The following is a 27,700-nucleotide window of genomic DNA, read 5'->3' as shown; positions in this document are numbered from 1 at the left end:
GGCTCAGAATGTACTGGATGGCGGTGTCGGCTCAGAATGTACTGGATGGTGGTGTCCCAGGGCTCAGAATGTACTGGATGGCGGTGTCAGGGCTCAGAATGTACTGGATGGCGGTGTCCCAGGGCTCAGAATGTACTGGATGGCGGTGTCCCAGAATGTACTGGATGGCGGTGTCCCTGGGCTCAGAATGTACTGGATGGCGGTGTCAGGGCTCAGAATGTACTGGATGGCGGTGTCCTAGGGCTCAGAATGTACTGGATGGCGGTGTCAGGGCTCAGAATGTACTGGATGGCGGTGTCAGGGCTCAGAATGTACTGGATGGCGGTGTCCTAGGGCTCAGAATGTACTGGATGGCGGTGTCCCTGGGCTCAGAATGTACTGGATGGCGGTGTCCCAGGGCTCGGAATGTACTGGATGGCGGTGTCCCAGTGCTCGGAATGTACTGGATGGCGGTGTCCCAGTGCTCAGGATGTACTGGATGGCGGTATCCCAGTGCTCAGGATGTACTGGATGGCGGTATCCCAGTGCTCAGGATGTACTGGATGGCGGTATCCCAGTGCTCAGGATGTACTGGATGGCGGTGTCAGGGCTCGGAATGTACTGGATGGCGGTGTCCCAGTGCTCAGGATGTACTGGATGGCGGTGTCCTAGTGCTCAGAATGTACTGGATTGCGGTGTCCCAGGGCTCAGAATGTACTGGATGGCGGTGTCCCAGGGCTCAGAATGTACTGGATGGCGGTGTCCCAGAATGTACTGGATGGCGGTGTCCCTGGGCTCAGAATGTACTGGATGGCGGTGTCAGGGCTCAGAATGTACTGGATGGCGGTGTCCTAGGGCTCAGAATGTACTGGATGGCGGTGTCAGGGCTCAGAATGTACTGGATGGCGGTGTCCCAGGGCTCAGAATGTACTGGATGGCGGTGTCCCAGAATGTACTGGATGGCGGTGTCCCTGGGCTCAGAATGTACTGGATGGCGGTGTCCCAGGGCTCAGAATGTACTGGATGGCGGTGTCCCTGGGCTCAGAATGTACTGGATGGCGGTGTCCCAGGGCTCAGAATGTACTGGATGGCGGTGTCCTAGGGCTCAGAATGTACTGGATGGTGGTGTCCTAGGGCTCAGAATGTACTGGATGGCGCAGTGTCCCAGGGCTCAGAATGTACTGGATGGCGGTGTCAGGGCTCAGAATGTACTGGATGGCGGTGTCCCAGGGCTCAGAATGTATTGGATTGCGGTGTCCCAGGGCTCAGAATGTACTGGATGGCGGTGTCCCTGGGCTCAGAATGTACTGGATGGCGGTGTCCCAGGGCTCAGAATGTACTGGATGGCGGTGTCCCAGGGCTCAGAATGTACTGGATGGTGGTGTCCCAGGGCTCAGGATGTACTGGATTGCGGTGTCCCTGGGCTCAGAATGTACTGGATGGTGGTGTCAGGGCTCAGAATGTACTGGATGGCGGTGTCCTAGGGCTCAGAATGTACTGGATGGCGGTGTCAGGGCTCAGAATGTACTGGATGGCGGTGTCCCAGGGCTCAGAATGTACTGGATGGCGGTGTCCCAGAATGTACTGGATGGCGGTGTCCCTGGGCTCAGAATGTACTGGATGGCGGTGTCAGGGCTCAGAATGTACTGGATGGCGGTGTCCTAGGGCTCAGAATGTACTGGATGGCGGTGTCAGGGCTCAGAATGTACTGGATGGCGGTGTCCCAGGGCTCAGAATGTACTGGATGGCGGTGTCCCAGAATGTACTGGATGGCGGTGTCCCTGGGCTCAGAATGTACTGGATGGCGGTGTCCCAGGGCTCAGAATTTACTGGATGGCGGTGTCCCTGGGCTCAGAATGTACTGGATGGCGGTGTCCCAGGGCTCAGAATGTACTGGATGGCGGTGTCCTAGGGCTCAGAATGTACTGGATGGTGGTGTCCTAGGGCTCAGAATGTACTGGATGGCGCAGTGTCCCAGGGCTCAGAATGTACTGGATGGCGGTGTCCTAGGACTCAGAATGTACTGGATGGCGGTGTCAGGGCTCAGAATGTGCTGGATGGCGGTGTCCCAGGGCTCAGAATGTACTGGATGGCGGTGTCCCAGGGCTCAGAATGTACTGGATGGCGGTGTCCTAGGGCTCGGAATGTACTGGATGGCAGTGTCCCAAGGCTCAGAATGTACTGGATGGCGGTGTCCTAGGGCTCAGAATGTACTGGATGGCGGTGTCCCTGGGCTCAGAAGGTACTGGATGGCGGTGTCCTAGGGCTCAGAATGTACTGGATGGCGGTGTCCCAGGGCTCAGAATGTACTGGATTGCGGTGCCCTAGGGCTCAGAATGTACTGGATGGCGGTGTCCCAGGGCTCAGAATGTACTGGATGGCGGTGTCCCAGTGCTCAGAATGTACTGGATGGCGGTGTCCCAGTGCTCAGAATGTACTGGATGGCGGTGTCCCAGTGCTCAGGATGTACTGGATGGCGGTGTCCTAGTGCTCAGAATGTACTGGATTGCGGTGTCCCAGGGCTCAGAATGTACTGGATGGCGGGGTCCTAGGGCTCAGAATGTACTGGATGGCGGTGTCCCAGAATGTACTGGATGGCGGTGTCCCTGGGCTCAGAATGTACTGGATGGTGGTGTCACAGGGGTCAGAATGTACTGGATGGCGGTGTCAGGGCTCAGAATGTACTGGATGGCGGTGTCCCTGGGCTCAGAATGTACTGGATGGCGGTGTCCCAGTGCTCAGAATGTATTGGATGGCGGTGTCAGGGCTCAGAATGTACTGGATGGCGGTGTCCCTGGGCTCAGAATGTACTGGATGGTGGTGTCACAGGGCTCAGAATGTACTGGATGGCGGTGTCCTAGGGCTCAGAATGTACTGGATGGCGGTGTCGGCTCAGAATGTACTGGATGGCGGTGTCTCAGGGCTCAGAATGTACTGGATTGCGGTGTCCTAGGGCTCAGAATGTACTGGATGGCGGTGTCCCAGGGCTCAGAATGTACTGGATGGCGGTGTCGGCTCAGAATGTACTGGATGGCGGTGTCCCTGGGCTCAGAATGTACTGGATGGCGGTGTCCTAGGGCTCAGAATGTACTGGATGGCGGTGTCCCAGGGCTCAGAATGTACTGGATTGCGGTGCCGTAGGGCTCAGAATGTACTGGATGGCGGTGTCCCAGGGCTCAGAATGTACTGGATGGCGGTGTCCCAGTGCTCAGAATGTACTGGATGGCGGTGTCCCAGTGCTCAGGATGTACTGGATGGCGGTGTCCTAGTGCTCAGAATGTACTGGATTGTGGTGTCCCAGGGCTCAGAATGTACTGGATGGCGGGGTCCTAGGGCTCAGAATGTACTGGATGGCGGTGTCCCAGAATGTACTGGATGGCGGTGTCCCTGGGCTCAGAATGTACTGGATGGCGGTGTCAGGGCTCAGAATGTACTGGATGGCGGTGTCCCAGGGCTCAGAATGTACTGGATGGCGGTGTCCCAGAATGTACTGGATGGCGGTGTCAGGGCTCAGAATGTACTGGATGGCGGTGTCCCAGGGCTCAGAATGTACTGGATGGCGGTGTCCCAGGGCTCAGAATGTACTGGATGGCGGTGTCCCAGAATGTACTGGATGGCGGTGTCCCTGGGCTCAGAATGTACTGGATGGCGGTGTCAGGGCTCAGAATGTACTGGATGGCGGTGTCCCTGGGCTCAGAATGTACTGGATGGCGGTGTCACAGGGCTCAGAATGTACTGGATGGCGGCGTCGGCTCAGAATGTACTGGATGGCGGTGTCGGCTCAGAATGTACTGGATGGCGGTGTCCCTGGGCTCAGAATGTACTGGATTGCGGTGTCCCAGGGCTCAGAATGTACTGGATGGCGGGGTCCTAGGGCTCAGAATGTACTGGATGGCGGTGTCCCAGAATGTACTGGATGGCGGTGTCCCTGGGCTCAGAATGTACTGGATGGCGGTGTCAGGGCTTAGAATGTACTGGATGGCGGTGTCCCTGGGCTCAGAATGTACTGGATGGCGGTGTCACAGGGCTCAGAATGTACTGGATGGCGGTGTCCTAGGGCTCAGAATGTACTGGATGGCGGTGTCGGCTCAGAATGTACTGGATGGCGGTGTCCCAGGGCTCAGGATGTACTGGATGGCGGGGTCCTAGGGCTCAGAATGTACTGGATGGCGGTGTCGGCTCAGAATGTACTGGATGGTGGTGTCCTAGGGCTCAGAATGTACTGGATGGCGGTGTCAGGGCTCAGAATGTACTGGATGGCGGTGTCCCAGGGCTCAGAATGTACTGGATGGCGGTGTCCCAGAATGTACTGGATGGCGGTGTCCCTGGGCTCAGAATGTACTGGATGGCGGTGTCAGGGCTCAGAATGTACTGGATGGCGGTGTCCTAGGGCTCAGAATGTACTGGATGGCGGTGTCAGGGCTCAGAATGTACTGGATGGCGGTGTCAGGGCTCAGAATGTACTGGATGGCGGTGTCCTAGGGCTCAGAATGTACTGGATGGCGGTGTCCCTGGGCTCAGAATGTACTGGATGGCGGTGTCCTAGGGCTCAGAATGTACTGGATGGCGGTGTCCCAGGGCTCGGAATGTACTGGATGGCGGTGTCCCAGTGCTCAGAATGTACTGGATGGCGGTGTCCCAGTGCTCAGGATGTACTGGATGGCGGTATCCCAGTGCTCAGGATGTACTGGATGGCGGTATCCCAGTGCTCAGGATGTACTGGATGGCGGTATCCCAGTGCTCAGGATGTACTGGATGGCGGTGTCAGGGCTCGGAATGTACTGGATGGCGGTGTCCCAGTGCTCAGGATGTACTGGATGGCGGTGTCCTAGTGCTCAGAATGTACTGGATTGCGGTGTCCCAGGGCTCAGAATGTACTGGATGGCGGTGTCCCAGGGCTCAGAATGTACTGGATGGCGGTGTCCCAGAATGTACTGGATGGCGGTGTCCCTGGGCTCAGAATGTACTGGATGGCGGTGTCAGGGCTCAGAATGTACTGGATGGCGGTGTCCTAGGGCTCAGAATGTACTGGATGGCGGTGTCAGGGCTCAGAATGTACTGGATGGCGGTGTCCCAGGGCTCAGAATGTACTGGATGGCGGTGTCCCAGAATGTACTGGATGGCGGTGTCCCTGGGCTCAGAATGTACTGGATGGCGGTGTCCCAGGGCTCAGAATGTACTGGATGGCGGTGTCCCTGGGCTCAGAATGTACTGGATGGCGGTGTCCCAGGGCTCAGAATGTACTGGATGGCGGTGTCCTAGGGCTCAGAATGTACTGGATGGTGGTGTCCTAGGGCTCAGAATGTACTGGATGGCGCAGTGTCCCAGGGCTCAGAATGTACTGGATGGCGGTGTCCTAGGACTCAGAATGTACTGGATGGCGGTGTCAGGGCTCAGAATGTACTGGATGGCGGTGTCCCAGGGCTCAGAATGTACTGGATGGCGGTGTCCCAGGGCTCAGAATGTACTGGATGGCGGGGTCCTAGGGCTCAGAATGTACTGGATGGCGGTGTCCCTGGGCTCAGAATGTACTGGATGGCGGTGTCCTAGGGCTCAGAATGTACTGGATGGCGGTGTCCCAGGGCTCAGAATGTACTGGATTGCGGTGCCCTAGGGCTCAGAATGTACTGGATGGCGGTGTCCCAGGGCTCAGAATGTACTGGATGGCGGTGTCCCAGTGCTCAGAATGTACTGGATGGCGGTGTCCCAGTGCTCAGAATGTACTGGATGGCGGTGTCCCAGTGCTCAGGATGTACTGGATGGCGGTGTCCTAGTGCTCAGAATGTACTGGATTGCGGTGTCCCAGGGCTCAGAATGTACTGGATGGCGGGGTCCTAGGGCTCAGAATGTACTGGATGGCGGTGTCCCAGAATGTACTGGATGGCGGTGTCCCTGGGCTCAGAATGTACTGGATGGTGGTGTCACAGGGCTCAGAATGTACTGGATGGCGGTGTCAGGGCTCAGAATGTACTGGATGGCGGTGTCCCTGGGCTCAGAATGTACTGGATGGCGGTGTCACAGGGCTCAGAATGTACTGGATGGCGGTGTCCTAGGGCTCAGAATGTACTGGATGGCGGTGTCGGCTCAGAATGTACTGGATGGCGGTGTCTCAGGGCTCAGAATGTACTGGATTGCGGTGTCCTAGGGCTCAGAATGTACTGGATGGCGGTGTCCCAGGGCTCAGAATGTACTGGATGGCGGTGTCGGCTCAGAATGTACTGGATGGCGGTGTCCCTGGGCTCAGAATGTACTGGATGGCGGTGTCCTAGGGCTCAGAATGTACTGGATGGCGGTGTCCCAGGGCTCAGAATGTACTGGATTGCGGTGCCCTAGGGCTCAGAATGTACTGGATGGCGGTGTCCCAGGGCTCAGAATGTACTGGATGGCGGTGTCCCAGTGCTCAGAATGTACTGGATGGCGGTGTCCCAGTGCTCAGAATGTACTGAATGGCGGTGTCCCAGTGCTCAGGATGTACTGGATGGCGGGGTCCTAGGGCTCAGAATGTACTGGATGGCGGTGTCCCAGAATGTACTGGATGGCGGTGTCCCTGGGCTCAGAATGTACTGGATGGCGGTGTCAGGGCTCAGAATGTACTGGATGGCGGTGTCCCTGGGCTCAGAATGTACTGGATGGCGGTGTCACAGGGCTCAGAATGTACTGGATGGCGGTGTCCTAGGGCTCAGAATGTACTGGATGGCGGTGTCGGCTCAGAATGTACTGGATGGCGGTGTCCCAGGGCTCAGGATGTACTGGATGGCGGGGTCCTAGGGCTCAGAATGTACTGGATGGCGGTGTCGGCTCAGAATGTACTGGATGGCGGTGTCAGGGCTCAGAATGTACTGGATGGCGGTGTCCCAGGGCTCAGAATGTACTGGATGGCGGTGTCCCAGAATGTACTGGATGGCGGTGTCCCTGGGCTCAGAATGTACTGGATGGCGGTGTCAGGGCTCAGAATGTACTGGATGGCGGTGTCCTAGGGCTCAGAATGTACTGGATGGCGGTGTCAGGGCTCAGAATGTACTGGATGGCGGTGTCCTAGGGCTCAGAATGTACTGGATGGCGGTGTCCCTGGGCTCAGAATGTACTGGATGGCGGAGTCCTAGGGCTCAGAATGTACTGGATGGCGGTGTCCCAGGGCTCAGAATGTACTGGATTGCGGTGCCCTAGGGCTCAGAATGTACTGGATGGCGGTGTCCCAGGGCTCAGAATGTACTGGATGGCGCAGTGTCCCAGGGCTCAGAATGTACTGGATGGCGGTATCCCAGTGCTCAGGATGTACTGGATGGCGGTATCCCAGTGCTCAGGATGTACTGGATGGCGGTATCCCAGTGCACAGGATGTACTGGATGGCGGTGTCAGGGCTCAGAATGTACTGGATGGTGGTGTCCCTGGGCTCAGAATGTACTGGATGGCGGTGTCCCAGGGCTCAGAATGTACTGGATGGCGGTGTCCCAGGGCTCAGAATGTACTGGATGGCGGTGTCCAGGGCTCAGAATGTACTGGATGGCGGTGTCCCAGGGCTCAGAATGTACTGGATGGCGGTGTCCCAGGGGCTCAGAATGTACTGGATGGCGGTGTCCCAGGGGCTCAGAATGTACTGGATGGCGGTGCCCTAGGGCTCGGAATGTACTGGATGGCGGTGTCCCAGGGCTCAGGATGTACTGGATGGCGGTGTCCCAGGGCTCAGGATGTACTGGATGGCGGTGTCCCAGGGCTCAGAATGTACTGGATGGCGGTGTCCCAGTGCTCAGGATGTACTGGATGGCGGTGTCCCAGTGCTCAGGATGTACTGGATGGCGGGGTCCCTGGGCTCAGAATGTATTGGATGGCGGTGTCCCAGGGCTCAGAATGTACTGGATGGCGGAGTCCCTGGGCTCAGAATGTACTGGATGGCGGTGTCAGGGCTCAGAATGTACTGGATGGCGGAGTCCCTGGGCTCAGAATGTACTGGATGGCGGTGTCCCTGGGCTCAGAATGTATTGGATGGCGGTGTCCCAGGGCTCAGAATGTACTGGATGGCGGAGTCCCTGGGCTCAGAATGTACTGGATGGCGGTGTCCCAGGGCTCAGAATGTACTGGATGGCGGTGTCCCAGGGCTCAGAATGTACTGGATGGCGGTGTCCCAGGGCTCGGGATGTACTGGATGGCGGTGTCCCTGGGCTCAGAATGTATTGGATGGCGGTGTCCCAGGGCTCAGAATGTACTGGATGGCGGAGTCCCTGGGCTCAGAATGTACTGGATGGCGGTGTCAGGGCTCAGAATGTACTGGATGGCGGAGTCCCTGGGCTCAGAATGTACTGGATGGCGGTGTCCCTGGGCTCAGAATGTACTGGATGGCGGTGTCAGGGCTCAGAATGTACTGGATGGCGGTGTCAGGGCTCAGAATGTACTGGATGGCGGTGTCAGGGCTCAGAATGTACTGGATGGCGGTGTCCCAGGGCTCAGAATGTATTGGATGGCGGTGTCCCTGGGCTCAGAATGTACTGGATGGCGGTGTCCCAGGGCTCAGAATGTATTGGATGGCGGTGTCCCAGGGCTCCGAATGTACTGGATGGCGGTGTCCCAGGGCTCCGAATGTACTGGATGGCGGTGTCCCAGGGCTCCGAATGTACTGGATGGCGGTGTCCCAGGGCTCAGAATGTATTGGATGGCGGTGTCCCAGGGCTCCGAATGTACTGGATGGCGGTGTCCCAGGGCTCAGAATGTACTGGATGGCGGTGTCCCAGGGCTCAGAATGTACTGGATGGAGGTGTCCTAGGGCTCAGAATGTACTGGATGGCGGTGTCAGGGCTCAGAATGTACTGGATGGCGGTGTCCCAGGGCTCAGGATGTACTGGATGGCGGTGTCCCAGGGCTCAGAATGTACTGGATGGCGGTGTCCCAGGGCTCAGAATGTATTGGATGGCGGTGTCCCTGGGCTCAGAATGTACTGGATGGCGGTGTCCCAGGGCTCAGAATGTACTGGATGGCGGTGTCCCAGGGCTCAGAATGTACTGGATGGCGGTGTCCCAGGGCTCAGAATGTACTGGATGGCGGTGTCCCAGGGCTCAGAATGTATTGGATGGCGGTGTCCCTGGGCTCAGAATGTACTGGATGGCGGTGTCCCAGGGCTCAGAATGTATTGGATGGCGGTGTCCCAGGGCTCCGAATGTACTGGATGGCGGTGTCAGGGCTCAGAATGTACTGGATGGCGGTGTCCCAGGGCTCAGAATGTACTGGATGGCGGTGTCCTAGGGCTCAGAATGTACTGGATGGCGGTGTCAGGGCTCAGAATGTATTGGATGGCGGTGTCCCAGTGCTCAGGATGTACTGGATGGCGGTGTCCCAGTGCTCAGGATGTACTGGATGACGGTGTCCCAGGGCTCAGGATGTACTGGATGGCGGTGTCCCTGGGCTCAGAATGTATTGGATGGCGCAGTGTCCTAGGGTTTAGGATGTACTGGATGGCGGTGTCCCAGGGCTCAGGATGTACTGGATGGCGGTGTCCCAGGGCTCAGAATGTACTGGATGGCGGTGCCGGCTCAGGATGTACTGGATAGCGGTGTCTCAGGGCTCAGAATGTACTGGATGGCGGTGACGCAGGGCTCGGGATGTACTGGATGGCGGTGTCCTAGGGCACAGAATGTACTGGATGGCGGTGTCAGGGCTCAGGATGTACTGGATGGCGGTGTCCCAGGGCTCAGAATGTACTGGATGGCGGTGTCCCAGGGCTCAGAATGTATTGGATGGCGGTGTCCCAGGGCTCGGGATGTACTGGATGGCGGTGTCCCTGGGCTCAGAATGTATTGGATGGCGGTGTCCCAGGGCTCAGAATGTACTGGATGGCGGTGTCCCAGGGCTCAGAATGTACTGGATGGCGGTGTCCCAGGGCTCAGAATGTACTGGATGGAGGTGTCCCAGGGCTCAGAATGTACTGGATGGCGGTGTCAGGGCTCAGAATGTACTGGATGGCGGAGTGCCTGGGCTCAGAATGTACTGGATGGCGGTGTCCCTGGGCTCAGAATGTACTGGATGGCGGTGTCCCAGGGCTCAGAATGTACTGGATGGCGGTGTCCCAGGGCTCAGAATGTATTGGATGGCGGTGTCCCTGGGCTCAGAATGTACTGGATGGCGGTGTCCCAGGGCTCAGAATGTATTGGATGGCGGTGTCCCAGGGCTCCGAATGTACTGGATGGCGGTGTCCCAGGGCTCCGAATGTACTGGATGGCGGTGTCCCAGGGCTCCGAATGTACTGGATGGCGGTGTCCCAGGGCTCAGAATGTACTGGATGGCGGTGTCCCAGGGCTCAGAATGTACTGGATGGCGGTGTCCCAGGGGCTCAGAATGTACTGGATGGCGGTGTCCCAGGGGCTCAGAATGTACTGGATGGCGGTGCCCTAGGGCTCGGAATGTACTGGATGGCGGTGTCCCAGGGCTCAGGATGTACTGGATGGCGGTGTCCCAGGGCTCAGGATGTACTGGATGGCGGTGTCCCAGGGCTCAGAATGTACTGGATGGCGGTGTCCCAGTGCTCAGGATGTACTGGATGGCGGTGTCCCAGTGCTCAGGATGTACTGGATGGCGGGGTCCCTGGGCTCAGAATGTATTGGATGGCGGTGTCCCAGGGCTCAGAATGTACTGGATGGCGGAGTCCCTGGGCTCAGAATGTACTGGATGGCGGTGTCAGGGCTCAGAATGTACTGGATGGCGGAGTCCCTGGGCTCAGAATGTACTGGATGGCGGTGTCCCTGGGCTCAGAATGTATTGGATGGCGGTGTCCCAGGGCTCAGAATGTACTGGATGGCGGAGTCCCTGGGCTCAGAATGTACTGGATGGCGGTGTCCCAGGGCTCAGAATGTACTGGATGGCGGTGTCCCAGGGCTCAGAATGTACTGGATGGCGGTGTCCCAGGGCTCGGGATGTACTGGATGGCGGTGTCCCTGGGCTCAGAATGTATTGGATGGCGGTGTCCCAGGGCTCAGAATGTACTGGATGGCGGTGTCCCAGGGCTCAGGATGTACTGGATGGCGGAGTCCCTGGGCTCAGAATGTACTGGATGGCGGTGTCCCTGGGCTCAGAATGTACTGGATGGCGGTGTCAGGGCTCAGAATGTACTGGATGGCGGTGTCAGGGCTCAGAATGTACTGGATGGCGGTGTCAGGGCTCAGAATGTACTGGATGGCGGTGTCCCAGGGCTCAGAATGTATTGGATGGCGGTGTCCCTGGGCTCAGAATGTACTGGATGGCGGTGTCCCAGGGCTCAGAATGTATTGGATGGCGGTGTCCCAGGGCTCCGAATGTACTGGATGGCGGTGTCCCTGGGCTCCGAATGTACTGGATGGCGGTGTCCCAGGGCTCCGAATGTACTGGATGGCGGTGTCCCAGGGCTCAGAATGTATTGGATGGCGGTGTCCCAGGGCTCCGAATGTACTGGATGGCGGTGTCCCAGGGCTCAGAATGTACTGGATGGCGGTGTCCCAGGGCTCAGAATGTACTGGATGGAGGTGTCCTAGGGCTCAGAATGTACTGGATGGCGGTGTCAGGGCTCAGAATGTACTGGATGGCGGTGTCCCAGGGCTCAGGATGTACTGGATGGCGGTGTCCCAGGGCTCAGAATGTACTGGATGGCGGTGTCCCAGGGCTCAGAATGTATTGGATGGCGGTGTCCCTGGGCTCAGAATGTACTGGATGGCGGTGTCCCAGGGCTCAGAATGTACTGGATGGCGGTGTCCCAGGGCTCAGAATGTACTGGATGGCGGTGTCCCAGGGCTCAGAATGTATTGGATGGCGGTGTCCCAGGGCTCCGAATGTACTGGATGGCGGTGTCAGGGCTCAGAATGTACTGGATGGCGGTGTCCCAGGGCTCAGAATGTACTGGATGGCGGTGTCCTAGGGCTCAGAATGTACTGGATGGCGGTGTCAGGGCTCAGAATGTATTGGATGGCGGTGTCCCAGTGCTCAGGATGTACTGGATGGCGGTGTCCCAGTGCTCAGGATGTACTGGATGACGGTGTCCCAGGGCTCAGGATGTACTGGATGGCGGTGTCCCTGGGCTCAGAATGTATTGGATGGCGCAGTGTCCTAGGGTTTAGGATGTACTGGATGGCGGTGTCCCAGGGCTCAGGATGTACTGGATGGCGGTGTCCCAGGGCTCAGAATGTACTGGATGGCGGTGCCGGCTCAGGATGTACTGGATAGCGGTGTCTCAGGGCTCAGAATGTACTGGATGGCGGTGACGCAGGGCTCGGGATGTACTGGATGGCGGTGTCCTAGGGCACAGAATGTACTGGATGGCGGTGTCAGGGCTCAGGATGTACTGGATGGCGGTGTCCCAGGGCTCAGAATGTACTGGATGGCGGTGTCCCAGGGCTCAGAATGTATTGGATGGCGGTGTCCCAGGGCTCGGGATGTACTGGATGGCGGTGTCCCTGGGCTCAGAATGTATTGGATGGCGGTGTCCCAGGGCTCAGAATGTACTGGATGGCGGTGTCCCAGGGCTCAGAATGTACTGGATGGCGGTGTCCCAGGGCTCAGAATGTACTGGATGGAGGTGTCCCAGGGCTCAGAATGTACTGGATGGCGGTGTCAGGGCTCAGAATGTACTGGATGGCGGAGTCCCTGGGCTCAGAATGTACTGGATGGCGGTGTCCCTGGGCTCAGAATGTACTGGATGGCGGTGTCCCAGGGCTCAGAATGTACTGGATGGCGGTGTCCCAGGGCTCAGAATGTATTGGATGGCGGTGTCCCTGGGCTCAGAATGTACTGGATGGCGGTGTCCCAGGGCTCAGAATGTATTGGATGGCGGTGTCCCAGGGCTCCGAATATACTGGATGGCGGTGTCCCAGGGCTCCGAATGTACTGGATGGCGGTGTCCCAGGGCTCCGAATGTACTGGATGGCGGTGTCCCAGGGCTCAGAATGTACTGGATGGCGGTGTCCCAGGGCTCCGAATGTACTGGATGGCGGTGTCCCAGGGCTCAGAATGTATTGGATGGCGGTGTCCCTGGGCTCAGAATGTACTGGATGGCGGTGTCCCAGGGCTCAGAATGTATTGGATGGCGGTGTCCCAGGGCTCAGAATGTACTGGATGGCGGTGTCCCAGGGCTCAGAATGTACTGGATGGCGGAGTCCCTGGGCTCAGAATGTACTGGATGGCGGAGTCCCTGGGCTCAGAATGTACTGGATGGCGGTGTCAGGGCTCAGAATGTACTGGATGGCGGAGTCCCTGGGCTCAGAATGTCGTGTATTTCTATAGGTTCTGAATCAGTCCCCCTATTCCTGACCCTATTCTGGTTAAACTAACTATCAAGTTAACTAACAGTCAGCCCATGAGGCAAGAAAACCCCCATGATGCAGATACCGTTATCTGACGCAGTCACACTACGGCACAGGAACGTGTTATCTGATTAGGTCATAACGCTTGAGATCTAATTAGACAAGCGACATTCCTCCAGCCCCTGATAAGGCATACGACGTTCTCATAACAAATCAAACCTATGACAACCTGGAAAATCCGTGCGGCCATTGTTTTGATTTCACAGAGAACTTTAGTAAAGAATGTGCTAACGAGCAAGTCGTATGACATCTTTATTGACGTACCTATGTCCATCCTTACGTCAATCTCGGCACCTTTAAGGTATAAATATTGCCGACCTTGCCCTATGCAAACACACGCGTGGTGACAAGACGGAGCAGCCATACTTGCCGAAGCCGAGAGCAGAAGCAGACCCCGCTGGCAGCAGCCCCGCCTTCCTGACGCGCTGAGAGACGCGCTGCTATCTCAAGCCGAGAGACCCAGCACCGGCGCTTTCGGGCAGCCCTCGCAGGCAGCCTGGAATATCGAGAGCAGAGAAAGAGATACCATTCCTCATTCATCCTAACTTCCAGGTACAGAACTGAATAACCCCTCACAGAGAATTCTTTAGTTATTCACTTGGCAAAAACAAACTTAACTTAAACTGTAACTTTCTATTCCCGCCCACGCATTAGACTTAGGTCAGGTACACGGGGTAGGCGTATTTAGAAACACCAGTTGAGTACGTTTAGTCAAATGTATATGTGTATGTAAATATATTTTAATCATTTTAAACATCATATGGCTCAGAAACCATATCAATGTTTTTACAGTATTATTTTATACTATTGCTTCTAATGTATGCACTTTACTTAACTATAAGTATTGCAATAATATCGATCCATTTCTCTTGTACGAGAAAAGAGACTGATCAATAAATAACATCTTTTATTGAACACGCCCGTCTCTTCCTTTTCTCTACATTCTGATGAGACTAAGAATGCACGTACTGACTGAGTAAAATAATTGCCTTGTGCTCACACGACTCTCGAGATTGACTCTTGATTAGGGGAGAGCAAAGTTGTCATGTTCTATGGTTGTCAGAAACTAAATCCCTTCTTGTCTAATCAGGGGAGTTAATCCTTCCTTGAACATTCGAGAAAGTTTCTAGCGAACTCTGAGCTTAGCTGGCAAACCCAAAAATTAAGTCTAGCATCGACAGTAGTAGACCTAGTTAACGTCTGGCCTAGGCCTTTACTGCTGTAGGTACTATTCCAATGCGCAGAGCCTATTGGGAAGATAGGAACTACACTACATGGCGCCCAACGCGTTTGGAAAGGGCGATAAAACTAACGTAAGACATTTATAGTAACTCAGTCGTGCTTTCTCACTCAGACCCCTTTTCCCGAATACTCCAAAGACGTCTGGAGTGGGTGAAAGGTTATATCCTCCAAAACCTCGCAGGAGGGAACTCCTATGTATGGTTCTTGGTCAAGTCAACGTTGAAGGATAAAACAGTTCCAAAATATTGTGCATCTAATCTCTGTTTCCATAAAGAAACCTGATCTGCAAATAAATATAATACCATTCTGTCAGTAAAATGGACAGCGATGAAGAAAGAGAGGCTACTAGATTAGCAGCTGAAATGGCAGCAGCTGATACTACAGCACTCGAGGCAGACCCGGATATAATACTCATCCAGGTCGCCAAAAGGAGATCTATAACCTTAAAACTTATAGAAAATGGACTGACACCTAGAGGTGGCACAGTCATATTCGTAATTGAGGCACACGAATATCGGCAGACAGAGGTATACTATTCATGGATACATTATCCGGCAGCAAATGCTGTAACAAAGTACTTCCACTATTACAAAGTAGAGGAACCTCCTGAAACGTACACTCCTTTCGAGGAGGTGGAAGTACCACTCAAATTCCAAGAGCATTTGCTCTTATTTGATGGCGCCCTAAAACATAACAATCACATTACAAGGCTCGGTCCTTTAGGAAGACCAGGAGCAACGTGGCCGGTCTTAGCCGGATACACACCACATCCAGACATCGAAAGAATGCCTGCAGCAGAGCTGTTAATACAGCTAAAACAACTACTAAAAATTCATAGACAATTAGTTCAGTATGTAATGCGGACTTCAACAATTCAGCCAGCGATTAAACTTCCACAGCTGACCCCTCACCAGGGGAACACAAATAAAATTACACCACAGAACATCCAATCCTGCCTAGGTAAAGTTCCAGCTAAACGGGAACAAATACCATTCTGGTTGGCACAGAAAATTACCCAAATAGAGGCGGTGTTTCCTGACACCACCCCATTAGAAAAACACAGGATTCTGACTATATGTCTCCCAATGGGAATCGCACCACACATTGAGGACTGTGACACTTGGGGTACAGTCTTTGCTTCCATCTACACAAAAACGCACGGTGTCCCATCCATTTCGGTGATACCAGATGTGCTAAAACAAATTCAAGATGAATACGGTCCAGAACCTGCTTTAACTCTTGGTATGAAATTACTAAAAGACTTCAAACAGGTTTCGGCTATATTACTAGCCAACATAAAAGGTGAAGCAGCAAACGTGGCGATCCGCCAGAGGTTAAAAGAGACAGATATAGCAGACCAACCAGCTGAAATTGCCAGAATCATAGAAAAATCCTATGAAGAACTAGGCAGAGATAGTCTAGGTGGAATACCAGTAAAACCGCAACTGACTACAAGTCCAGAAAAAATATTTTTTAATAATAATAATTCACCAAAAAAGAACTGGGATGGAAACAAACAATCCAATCCTAAAGAAAAGAAATTCCAGTCCAGAGGAAGGTCTCCTAGGCGAAGAGAGAAATCTCCAAACCAAAGACAGAGGTCACCGCAGAGTGACCCCTCTGGGAATAGATATAACCTTAGAAATAGGGATAATATTAAAAAACCTGATAGATATCAAGACATTGATACACGTCCCTCTCAATCTTTTCAGAATTCCTCGCAGAAATCGGAAAGAAGAGGACGATCAGAAGAGCACGCCAAGTCCAAAGACAAGGAACCTGCTCAGCAAAAAAAGAAATTACAATTTCCAAAAAAGAAGGTAGCCAGTATCAAGGTAGTTAACAATGCCGAGAATACTGAGGACACAACTGAAAAACGGAGAGTGGGCTCAGACAATGCTAGACAGCGCAGCAGAAGTGAGCATAGCTCGCAAAGTCCTTATGAATCATCTGGAGACAGTGGACACGAATGAATACCTTCAAGTGGAAACTGCAGACACCAGAGTTAGCAAGCCCCACAAGATATACGAGATAACATTACGTATAGAGGGAGATAAGACTAGGAAAATAAGGGGACTATTTTGGGATAACCTCTCAAAGGGTTATGACATCCTTCTAGCTGAAAAAGACTGGCCACCAGAGTTTGTCAGGGAGTGCCCTCATGGCGAAGAAGTAATTATGCCTGCCTTCTCGAATCATATCCCGATTCATAAAAAATATACACTTGCTAGAAAGTGGGCAGTGGCCTTAGCACCTGCTTTATATAAAAATCATGTAGGATGGGATGAGGATTCTCCTCCTCACAAAATCCAGTTAAAATCACAACCTACTGCACAAAGGCAGTACCCAATTAAGCAAGAAGCTAAAAAACAAGTAAATGAAATACTAGAACAGCTGAATCAGCCTTTGAGGCATTAACAACACCGTGTAATTTACCATCAACAACATTGGATCCGGAATGGATACAATGGGTGAATTCAATCACAACGGACAAAGTATCCTACTACTTTGATCCAGAACTAGAAGAATTAAAAAATCTAAAATATGAAAAGACGTATCCTCTGCCAATCGACATTCTGCCTCTACGACATTACGCCTGTGTAATCTATACAGACGGACATGCTCAACCCTCCGTTTGGGGAGAACATGCATACAACCCCACATGTGAGATTACAAAAGAAGTGTGGCGCGGAGGTAAACTAAGACCTCTATTAACAAAATCACACTCAGTAGAAACTAATTCAGAACTACAAACTGAAATAATAGCTTTGAAAATGGCGCTAGATAATGCGGATCGCGAATTCCCGACACTTATAGTGTCAGATTCATATTACTGCGTCAAAGCATATAACAAGGATTTGCAGACATGGATTCAAAACGGTTACAAAGATGACACAGATGCACCAATAAAGCAGAGACTGCTCTGGGAACAAATAGCTCTTTTACAAAAAGAACTACCAAAGACTCACGTGACACACTCACTGAGTCATCAACGTGATGGCGTTCACGTTGTGGGGAATTCATTGGCTGAAACAGCCGCAGCGGCAGCCACTAAATCTGCTGCCGTAGATCGGAAGAAGCGTACATTAAAATACATTGACGGTGAAACAATGCTGGCGGTGAAAACGTCATCAAAAGGCGACTGCTCAGCGTTACCGATCAACTATCCACTCAATTATACATACATAATCGATGCAAACTCCGTCCCTTTTGCTCGAATCCCTGGAGTGGGGGATAGAGTGATTCCAAACATGGACAGGAGAAGCTTGTTAATCGCAGACGCACACATGGGCGAGGGTCTCAGACACCTTAAATTAAAAGATTCTCTGGAAGAATTACAATCACGGTACTGGTGGCCAGGCATGAGCCTGCACTACACCATGTTTGTAAAAAACTGCCCAAACTGCAACAGAGATCGCAGTGGGGAGAGAAGCAGTTTAATACCTCGTCGAATCAAGGCAGATAATATTATCAGCAAAAAGAATGGCTTGCGATTAACATATACAGGCTAGTTCCCACTTATAATGTAGATCCACAGCACTCGGCTGACGTCCGGACTGTTATACAAGATTTGCGAGTCTAAATGGCATATACGCTAAGAGCATGCTACGTTCGACCATTGTTTTCACTCAGGCAATCCAGCCTGGGGGGGAAACATGGCCAAATGAGCACAGCCCAGCGGGAATCTTCTCACTTCCTTCCTGAGGGTACGGGATGGTGTAAAGAAAAAACCAAGGCAGAAAGCAATCTATAATAGAAAGGATATTAGGTTCGGGAGCTGGGTGGGTCAAACATCTAATAAGTGTCCAACGTAGTCTAAATAACTTGCCAAGAAATTCTCTGAAGGGATTCAGTCCGTACGAATTATTATTCGGAACTAGGATGTTGATCTCTGACCTTGATAGTCATACTTCAGTGGTAATAGAAAAAACCTTTGATGTCAAACACCGTTTGGCTATTTTGCAGGACTTAAACAAAACAAGAAAAGACCTGAGCAACATACAGTTGAAACAACAGCCAACGACCACTGAAGAATCACCACCTGTCCCAGCAAAACCTGTCTGGATTCCAAAAGTCGGGGATCTAGTCAGGGAGAAGATCGCGGTAAAGAAGGAATTTGGGCCTTCTTACAGAAAAGCAGTTCCTGTCTTGTCTGTCAACGGGACAAGATCAGTTGTACTACCGCCACTTGCTGGAAAAAAGGAGAACCGAGTTGTATCCATCGACCTGGTAAAACCACAACATGTGGCCAATAACAAACAGTAGGCCAAGTGGACTCCCAATAAGTAGCAGAACACCAAGGTTTGCTACCAGTACAGAGGTCCTAACGAAGAGGCTCATCACATTCGAAACGCCTACAGAAGAACAACGAGGACTATGCAACAATGCAATAGAACTCAGACCTCTGAAAACCCAAATAAAAACATTTAGCAGAGACACACCAATCTATACTGAAGTACCAAGTGACAATGCAAAAAACAAACATCCTGAAGCAATTGGAACAATTGACAGAACTGCATCTGGTTACTTCATCAACTTCGATGATTCCTCTGAAGGCTTCAGTGAACCAAAGACACAGCCATCATCAAAATCCTTTAAAGACAAAGCTAAGGAACTTTTGAAACAACTGAAAGAAACATATCTGGTTTCTCCATGGATTGAATTTTGGGTGGGTTTTGGTGCATTTATCCTCATACTTTGGCTCATCATGGTATTTACTTTGGGACGCTTCATTGAGGGAAAATATGCTAAAATGGACACAGCAAGTCAGAACATCAACTTGGTCCTCAAACCACACACATCTTCACACGTCGAGAAAAGAGAACTCTCTCCAGAACTTTCTTCAGCCAACTTCACAGCCAATCCTATACCTGGTGGGGTAGCCTGGGACAACACTGACTATGAAATTTATGGTCCGGTCGAGATCCTGAAATATCCACACCAAATCAAGATCTCTTTGAGTGACTTTGCAAAACCAAACTCATTTGCTGATGATTGGGACTTTGAAAGTATTAACAATATGATGTCTGACTTAGTAATGTCTGCTAAATTTACAAAACATGATTATTTGCAAGGTTCTACAAATTATGATAGTATGTATTGCTATAACCATTATGGTAACCATTTTCTGCATAAATCTGCACAACCTAGAAATGTTTTAAATTATAATCAATGGGAACATTGTGCTACGCCTCCAAAAGGAAGCTCTAGAACCGTTTATGACAAATATTCATATTTTTCAGGTTTTAACACAAGTAATGCTGAAACATTTTATTTTAAATTGTCAAACAAGACAGGGATGAAAACCATGATAACAAACACGAAATTGATATATTCAGATTCATTCTTTGAAAAAATGAATACTTTTGGATTTGATTATTGGGACAAAAATGTTGATTTGAAAAGTGTTTGGGGTACAAAAGAATGGCAAGTACAGGGTATAGAAGCTTTGTTTAGAGCCTGCATGATCCCAGAACAAATGATATTTTTAAATGACACTGTTCAACAAACCACCTGTCTTGGCTTAGCCAAAATCAAAGATTTAAATAACCCGTCTATTCCAAAGCCAACAATGTTTAGCAATAGCTCTGATACAGATGAAGAGATAGACGTAAACCATATATTAAACCAAAACAGAACACATCCTGATTGGAAACAATGGTTGATCTGGCCCACAGATACAAATAACTGTCAAGATAGATTCCTGAATAAAACACAGGGTTTCAAAATGACCAGGCCAGACCCTAGATATCCCCAAAGACATCACCCAGGGATAATAACAACCTACAGTGTGGGCAAATTATGCCTTCAGTGGCTACAAACTTCCACACTGCCTGAAATTAAGCAACACCTAACTTTACTTACTGATGGTGCTGACTTGCGTGATTTCATACTGGGACCACGCAAACAGCGTCAAAAGCGTTTCATAGCAGCCTCTGTATATGCAGCATACAATGAGGCCTGGAAGGTTACTCAAATTGAGACAGCAGAAAGAATACGGGAAATTGACCGTATCAATTTGGAAAAATCACTTTCTGTAGTGGACAATGGGTTAATGACTCTGTCCTCCAGAATTTTTTCATTGGACAGCATTGTGTCTTCAGCAATCGATATATTATCGCAAGACTTACTGTTATTACAACATGGACAGTCACAATTGCGTTCCATTGTACAGCTTGGCTGGACGTTACAAAATCTGCGTTCAGGCTATGTGCCTTGGCGTTTAATCAACACAACGTCACTATTCCAAATCTTTAACCTTACTGATAGACAAATCGGTATGGCGCAGAAGGGTGCTGATTATACAATCTTGAGCATTGAAAAACTAGAAAGATTACCAATGACAATGTCAGAACGACCTGTCAGTGAATGGATAATCCACGGAATCATAAATATTCCAATCTCAACCTTCAGGTTTCAATACTGCCAAAAATATATACAGGCTGGCATGTACGAGAAATTGGGAAAGGGGTACCTTAAAACAACTTGGAACCTGCCCTATTCACATGCATGTGTCAGTAATAAAGGACAGAAAGTGTTTCTTAGTGGCAACAATTGTGCTATGTCACTAAGCGGCACGCTTCTGTGTAACGGAATTAGTTTGCACGGAGCCTGTGAAGGGAATTCATACAACCTTTCATGTCACCAGCAAGGCGCACCTGCAACTGAAATAGAACCATTCTTTCAAAGACTCTATAATGGGAGTTACATTCTTATTGTAGACCGCAGATGTTGCAGTCTTATGCCCGGGACTCCTTATCTAGTAACTACAACAGCGAAGGTCCAGTGCTGTGGACGATCTTTGTTCCCCAGCTCCTTTCCAGACAGGGAGGCGAGGGCATGGCCCAGTTTGAAAATTACTTCTATTCGAATAGACACTTTAAGCAGAATGAAAACAGTGCTTCTTCAGACGCCTACAAGGCTCACGTCATCAAAAGAAACGTATGATCTACAAGTCGCAAGGACGACTGCAGAGATACATACATTATTATCAACTAATTCCCCCGTACATTTCGCGGAAATCCTGAGCGAAATCTTAAATATTTCTGATACCACTGGGGTCTCAAAGGTATTTAAGACAGTATTTTCGATGGCATTAACACCATTCAAAGCCATACTGGGTATTTTTCCAGATTTCGTCCATTCGATTTTTGGCGGACTTCCCCTGATCCTGGGACTAAATGCAGGAATCCTATTCCTAGTCCTTATTTTTCGTTATGGCAACCCATGTCACAGATCAAACTCTTGCGACAATGGAAGATACCATCCTAGCAATTGGATACCGGGACCGGATATCAAAAATCCTGGGACTCTCCCGGCTTAGAGACCTGAACATGACTTGGTTTCTATCATTTCGACCAATGTGGCAAAGGTGTGTTTTACCTGTACTAAGGTGTCTGCTATGCGGAGAAGAATGCGTGTTAGACACCTGTCTGACGCTACAATCGGATGCGCCGGTGGATGCAGATACACTGTTGGTTCCTACCAAGGTTCACGCTTTGTGCTGCCCTCAAAGGCTGCCAATCCTGATGACGGCATTCGTGGAATCTTCACCACTGCGATTGAAGAGTAGTGAAGTTCAAGATGAAAGCAGCATCGAACAGGTACGACCTTCTGTCAGCAATGCAAATCAGAATGTCAATGGAGACAATCATGCGCACGAATGCATGGTTACCCCTATTTCCGACTTAGAGGAACTTTCCCATGAAGCTGTTGACAGTTTTTTCGAAACCCTGAATGATATGATGTTCTCTCCGGAACAGAAATAGAGACTTTTGAGTAAACTCGCACACGGCGTTCCCTGAATTCGGCCTTCAACTTTGAAAAATAAAGTCACATGAACAATTACAATCCAGTTCACGGACAGCAATTTTTTCAGCATGCCCCTTAAAATATTTTTCTACATATTTTTTCCCGGGACACTGATCTTCTGCTTAAAGTAAGAAACTATTCCTAGAGAACTAAGATTTCTATTTTTAGATACTTTATATAGACTTTAGCTGCCCGCTGGTAGGTTCACAAATATTTTATTATGTGATGAAATGGTCTCGAACTTCCTTTCTGTATAGCCATATTAAGAGCCATTTCATGTGTATTTCTCAAATACCAAAAAGCAATAATGCATAACAATGCATGTTTACTTTTGCATTTAATTCATAGCTTAAGTGCATACTATATATATGACTGCAATTTTTCAGTATATTTGAAAATTTCGAAATGCATTTATGTATTTTGGGGTGGTAAGGTATACACTATACTCTATAGTATGTTGTACTATGTTATACTATGCATAGATTAGTAGATATGACCATAGTTAGCGTGGAGTGGGTGTCGTGTATTTCTATAGGTTCTGAATCAGTCCCCCTATTCCTGACCCTATTCTGGTTAAACTAACTATCAAGTTAACTAACAGTCAGCCCATGAGGCAAGAAAACCCCCATGATGCTGATACAGTTATCTGACGCAGTCACACTACGGCACAGGAACGTGTTATCTGATTAGGTCATAACGCTTGAGATCTAATTAGACAAGCGACATTCCTCCAGCCCCTGATAAGGCATACGACGTTCTCATAACAAATCAAACCTATGACAACCTGGATAATCCGTGCGGCCATTGTTTTGATTTCACAGAGAACTTTAGTAAAGAATGTGCTAACGAGCAAGTCGTATGACATCTTTATTGACGTACCTATGTCCATCCTTACGTCAATCTCGGCAACTTTAAGGTATAAATATTGCCGACCTTGCCCTATGCAAACACACGCGTGGTGACAAGACGGAGCAGCCATACTTGCCGAAGCCGAGAGCAGAAGCAGACCCCGCTGGCAGCAGCCCCGCCTTCCTGACGCGCTGAGAGACGCGCTGCTATCTCAAGCCGAGAGACCCAGCACCGGCGCTTTCGGGCAGCCCTCGCAGGCAGCCTGGAATATCGAGAGCAGAGAAAGAGATACCATTCCTCATTCATCCTAACTTCCAGGTACAGAACTGAATAACCCCTCACAGAGAATTCTTTAGTTATTCACTTGGCAAAAACAAACTTAACTTAAACTGTAACTTTCTATTCCCGCCCACGCATTAGACTTAGGTCAGGTACACGGGGTAGGCGTATCTAGAAACACCAGTTGAGTACGTTTAGTCAAATGTATATGTGTATGTAAATATATTTTAATCATTTTAAACATCATATGGCTCAGAAACCATATCAATGTTTTTACAGTATTATTTTATACTATTGCTTCTAATGTATGCACTTTACTTAACTATAAGTATTGCAATAATATCGATCCATTTCTCTTGTACGAGAAAAGAGACTGATCAATAAATAACATCTTTTATTGAACACGCCCGTCTCTTCCTTTTCTCTACATTCTGATGAGACTAAGAATGCACGTACTGACTGAGTAAAATAATTGCCTTGTGCTCACACGACTCTCGAGATTGACTCTTGATTAGGGGAGAGCAAAGTTGTCATGTTCTATGGTTGTCAGAAACTAAATCCCTTCTTGTCTAATCAGGGGAGTTAATCCTTCCTTGAACATTCGAGAAAGTTTCTAGCGAACTCTGAGCTTAGCTGGCAAACCCAAAAATTAAGTCTAGCATCGACAGTAGTAGACCTAGTTAACGTCTGGCCTAGGCCTTTACTGCTGTAGGTACTATTCCAATGCGCAGAGCCTATTGGGAAGATAGGAACTACACTACAAGAATGTACTGGATGGCGGTGTCCTAGGGCTCAGAATGTACTGGATGGTGGTGTCCCTGGGCTCAGAATGTACTGGATGGCGGTGTCAGGGCTCAGAATGTACTGGATGGCGGTGTCCCTGGGCTCAGAATGTACTGGATGGCGGTGTCCCAGGGCTCAGAATGTATTGGATGGCGGTGTCCCAGGGCTCCGAATGTACTGGATGGCGGTGTCCCAGGGCTCCGAATGTACTGGATGGCGGTGTCCCAGGGCTCAGAATGTACTGGATGGCGGTGTCCCTGGGCTCAGAATGTACTGGATGGCGGTGTCCCAGGGCTCAGAATGTATTGGATGGCGGTGTCCCAGGGCTCCGAATGTACTGGATGGCGGTGTCCCAGGGCTCCGAATGTACTGGATGGCGGTGTCCCAGGGCTCAGAATGTACTGGATGGCGGTGTCCCAGGGCTCAGAATGTACTGGATGGCGGTGTCAGGGCTCAGAATGTACTGGATGGCGGTGTCCCAGGGCTCAGAATGTATTGGATGGCGGTGTCCCTGGGCTCAGAATGTACTGGATGGCGGTGTCCCAGGGCTCAGAATGTATTGGATGGCGGTGTCCCAGGGCTCCGAATGTACTGGATGGCGGTGTCCCAGGGCTCCGAATGTACTGGATGGCGGTGTCCCAGGGCTCAGAATGTACTGGATGGCGGTGTCCCTGGGCTCAGAATGTACTGGATGGCGGTGTCCTAGGGCTTAGAATGTACTGGATGGCGGAGTCCCAGGGCTCAGAATGTACTGGATAGCGGTGTCCCAGGGCTCCGAATGTACTGGATGGCGGTGTCCCAGGGCTCAGAATGTACTGGATGGCGGTGTCCCAGGGCTCAGAATGTACTGGATAGCGGAGTCCCAGGGCTCAGAATGTACTGGATAGCGGTGTCCCAGGGCTTCAGGATGTACTGGATGGCGGTGTCCCAGGGCTCAGAATGTACTGGATGGGGGTGTCCTAGGGCTCAGAATGTACTGGATGGCGGTGTCAGGGCTCAGAATGTACTGGATGGCGGTGTCCCAGGGCTCCGAATGTACTGGATGGCGGAGTCCCAGGGCTCAGAATGTACTGGATGGCGGGGTCCCAGTGCTCAGGATGTACTGGATGGCGGTGTCCCAGGGCTCAGAATGTACTGGATGGCGGTGTCCCAGGGCTCAGAATGTATTGGATGGCGGTGTCCCAGTGCTCAGAATGTACTGGATGGTGGGTCCTAGGGCTCAGAATGTACTGGATGGCGGTGTCCCAGGGCTCAGAATGTACTGGATGGCGGTGTCCCTGGGCTCAGAATGTACTGGATGGCGCTGTCCCAGGGCTCAGAATGTACTGGATGGCGGTGTCCCAGGGCTCAGAATGTACTGGATGGCGGTGTCCCAGGGCTCAGAATGTATTGGATGGCGGTGTCCGAGGGCTCAGAATGTACTGGATGGCGGTGTCCAAGGGCTCAGAATGTACTGGATGGCGGTGTCCCAGGGCTCAGAATGTACTGGATGGCGGTGTCCTAGGGCTCAGAATGTACTGGATGGCGGTGTCCCAGGGCTCAGGATGTACTGGATGGCGGTGTCCCAGGGCTCAGAATGTACTGGATGGCGGTGTCCTAGGGCTCAGAATGTACTGGATGGCGGTGTCCCAGGGCTCAGAATGTACTGATTGGCGGTGTCCCAGGCTCAGAATGTACTGGATGGCGGTGTCCTAGGGCTCAGAATGTACTGGATGGTGGTGTTCCTGGGCTCAGAATGTACTGGATGGCGGTGTCAGGGCTCAGAATGTATTGGATGGCGGTGTCCCAGGGCTCAGAATGTACTGGATGGCGGTGTCCCAGGGCTCAGAATGTACTGGATGGCGGTGTCCTAGGGCTCAGAATGTACTGGATGGCGGTGTCAGGGCTCAGAATGTACTGGATGGCGGTGTCCCAGGGCTCAGAATGTACTGGATGGCGGTGTCCCAGGGCTCAGAATGTATTGGATGGCGGTGTCCGAGGGCTCAGAATGTACTGGATGGCGGTGTCCAAGGGCTCAGAATGTACTGGATGGCGGTGTCCCAGGGCTCAGAATGTACTGGATGGCGGTGTCCCAGGGCTCAGAATGTACTGGATGGCGGTGTCCCAGGCTCAGAATGTACTGGATGGCGGTGTCCTAGGGCTCAGAATGTACTGGATGGCGGTGTCAGGGCTCAGAATGTACTGGATGGCGGTGTCCCAGGGTTAGAGTTCAAGGTTACCAGCGAATGAGTTTCCAAATAATGAAAAACAGAGTGGCCACCCAAAAGGGGGTCACTTTGAAAGAACTGCACATTGGCCAACACAAGACGTGCAACAATTTAGGACTTACCCATGTCAGGGCCGACTCTGCTTTCTTCTATTTCCTCACCACGATGATCAATAAAAGTTGGTGCTGGCTCTTCTATTTTCCTCAAACAAAAAGCAGTATTACGAAAAGAAAATCAGGTAGAAAAAGTTATTGACAGATACAGGTTTATACAAACTGTTTCATGCATGACAAACATACAATTTTACACCAATACTATTCTTTTTAAGAGATCAAGGGCCAGATGTACGACCAGTTTTTGCGAGTCGCCAAAAATTGCAATTGGAAAAATAGTGTTCTGCGACACGCTATTAGGAAGCGGGCGTTCCCTTCCTAATAGCGACCCACAAGCCATGTATGACACTTGCAATTTACCGCCCCTAAAAAATTTTTTAGGGGTAGGCAATGGTCTAAGGGACCACTACCTGCCCTTAAAAAAATTATACGAAAACTATTCTTTTTTTTTTTTTTTTAAGAAAAACGGGCTGCATTTAAAAAAACAAAAAAACTGCTTTACTGAGCCCAGCAGGCCAACATCACTGGGAGGGCCAGCCATTCCTAATGGGGTAGCAAATTGTGAGTGGCTCATTAATATTCATGAGCCTCGCATTTTGCAACCCCATTGGGAATCGCCAGCAATGTCTCTGACACTGTCGTACACTGGCTTTTGCGAATTGCAATTTGCAAGTCGCAAAAGCCAATGGTTGTACATCTGGCCCCAGGAACATTAGGACAAGCTGATGTTAAAGGATAGTCATGTAGAAACCAAAGTCTCCGACAGGTTATCAGTATCTCCTCTGCATCAAATCAAAAACATGTACGTGCACGGATACTCGATAGAATGTCCCAGTGCTACAGGTCGATAAGGCGACAAGATCTACAAGGGAGAGTTAAAACACTTCATTAAAAAGCCAAGTCTTCAACTGACGTTTAAAAGGCTCCAGACCCTGAATGGCTCTGAGAGAAAAGGGCATAATGGATGGATGGAAAGATACAGCTTTTTAACGCATGCTTTTTCCTCGCAGGGATTTACAGCACGTTTGTTACAATGACCGCGTTGTAACCACGCATACCATTACCTCGCAAGTCGAACCAACGACTTGCGGAGGGGGGGGGGGCGCTGGATGTTGGAATAGTA

At 50.9% G+C, this 27,700-nt stretch overlaps 1 protein-coding gene across 1 annotated transcript in view; it reads right to left on the bottom strand.

Annotated features, from left to right (window-relative positions):
- Window positions 1–27,700, bottom strand: part of LOC144807715 (uncharacterized) — a 210,416-nt gene that overhangs the window by 112,066 nt on the left and 70,650 nt on the right. The window contains exon 5 of the mRNA XM_078673372.1: window positions 26,587–26,658. Within this exon, the coding sequence (XP_078529498.1) occupies window positions 26,587–26,658 (72 nt within the window). The remainder of the gene's footprint in view (window positions 1–26,586; window positions 26,659–27,700) is intronic.

The sequence above is a fragment of the Lissotriton helveticus genome, chromosome 1_2 (assembly GCF_964261635.1).
Source record: "Lissotriton helveticus chromosome 1_2, aLisHel1.1, whole genome shotgun sequence".
Lineage (NCBI taxonomy): Eukaryota > Metazoa > Chordata > Amphibia > Caudata > Salamandridae > Lissotriton > Lissotriton helveticus.
This window is presented reverse-complemented; position numbering and strand designations above follow the sequence as displayed.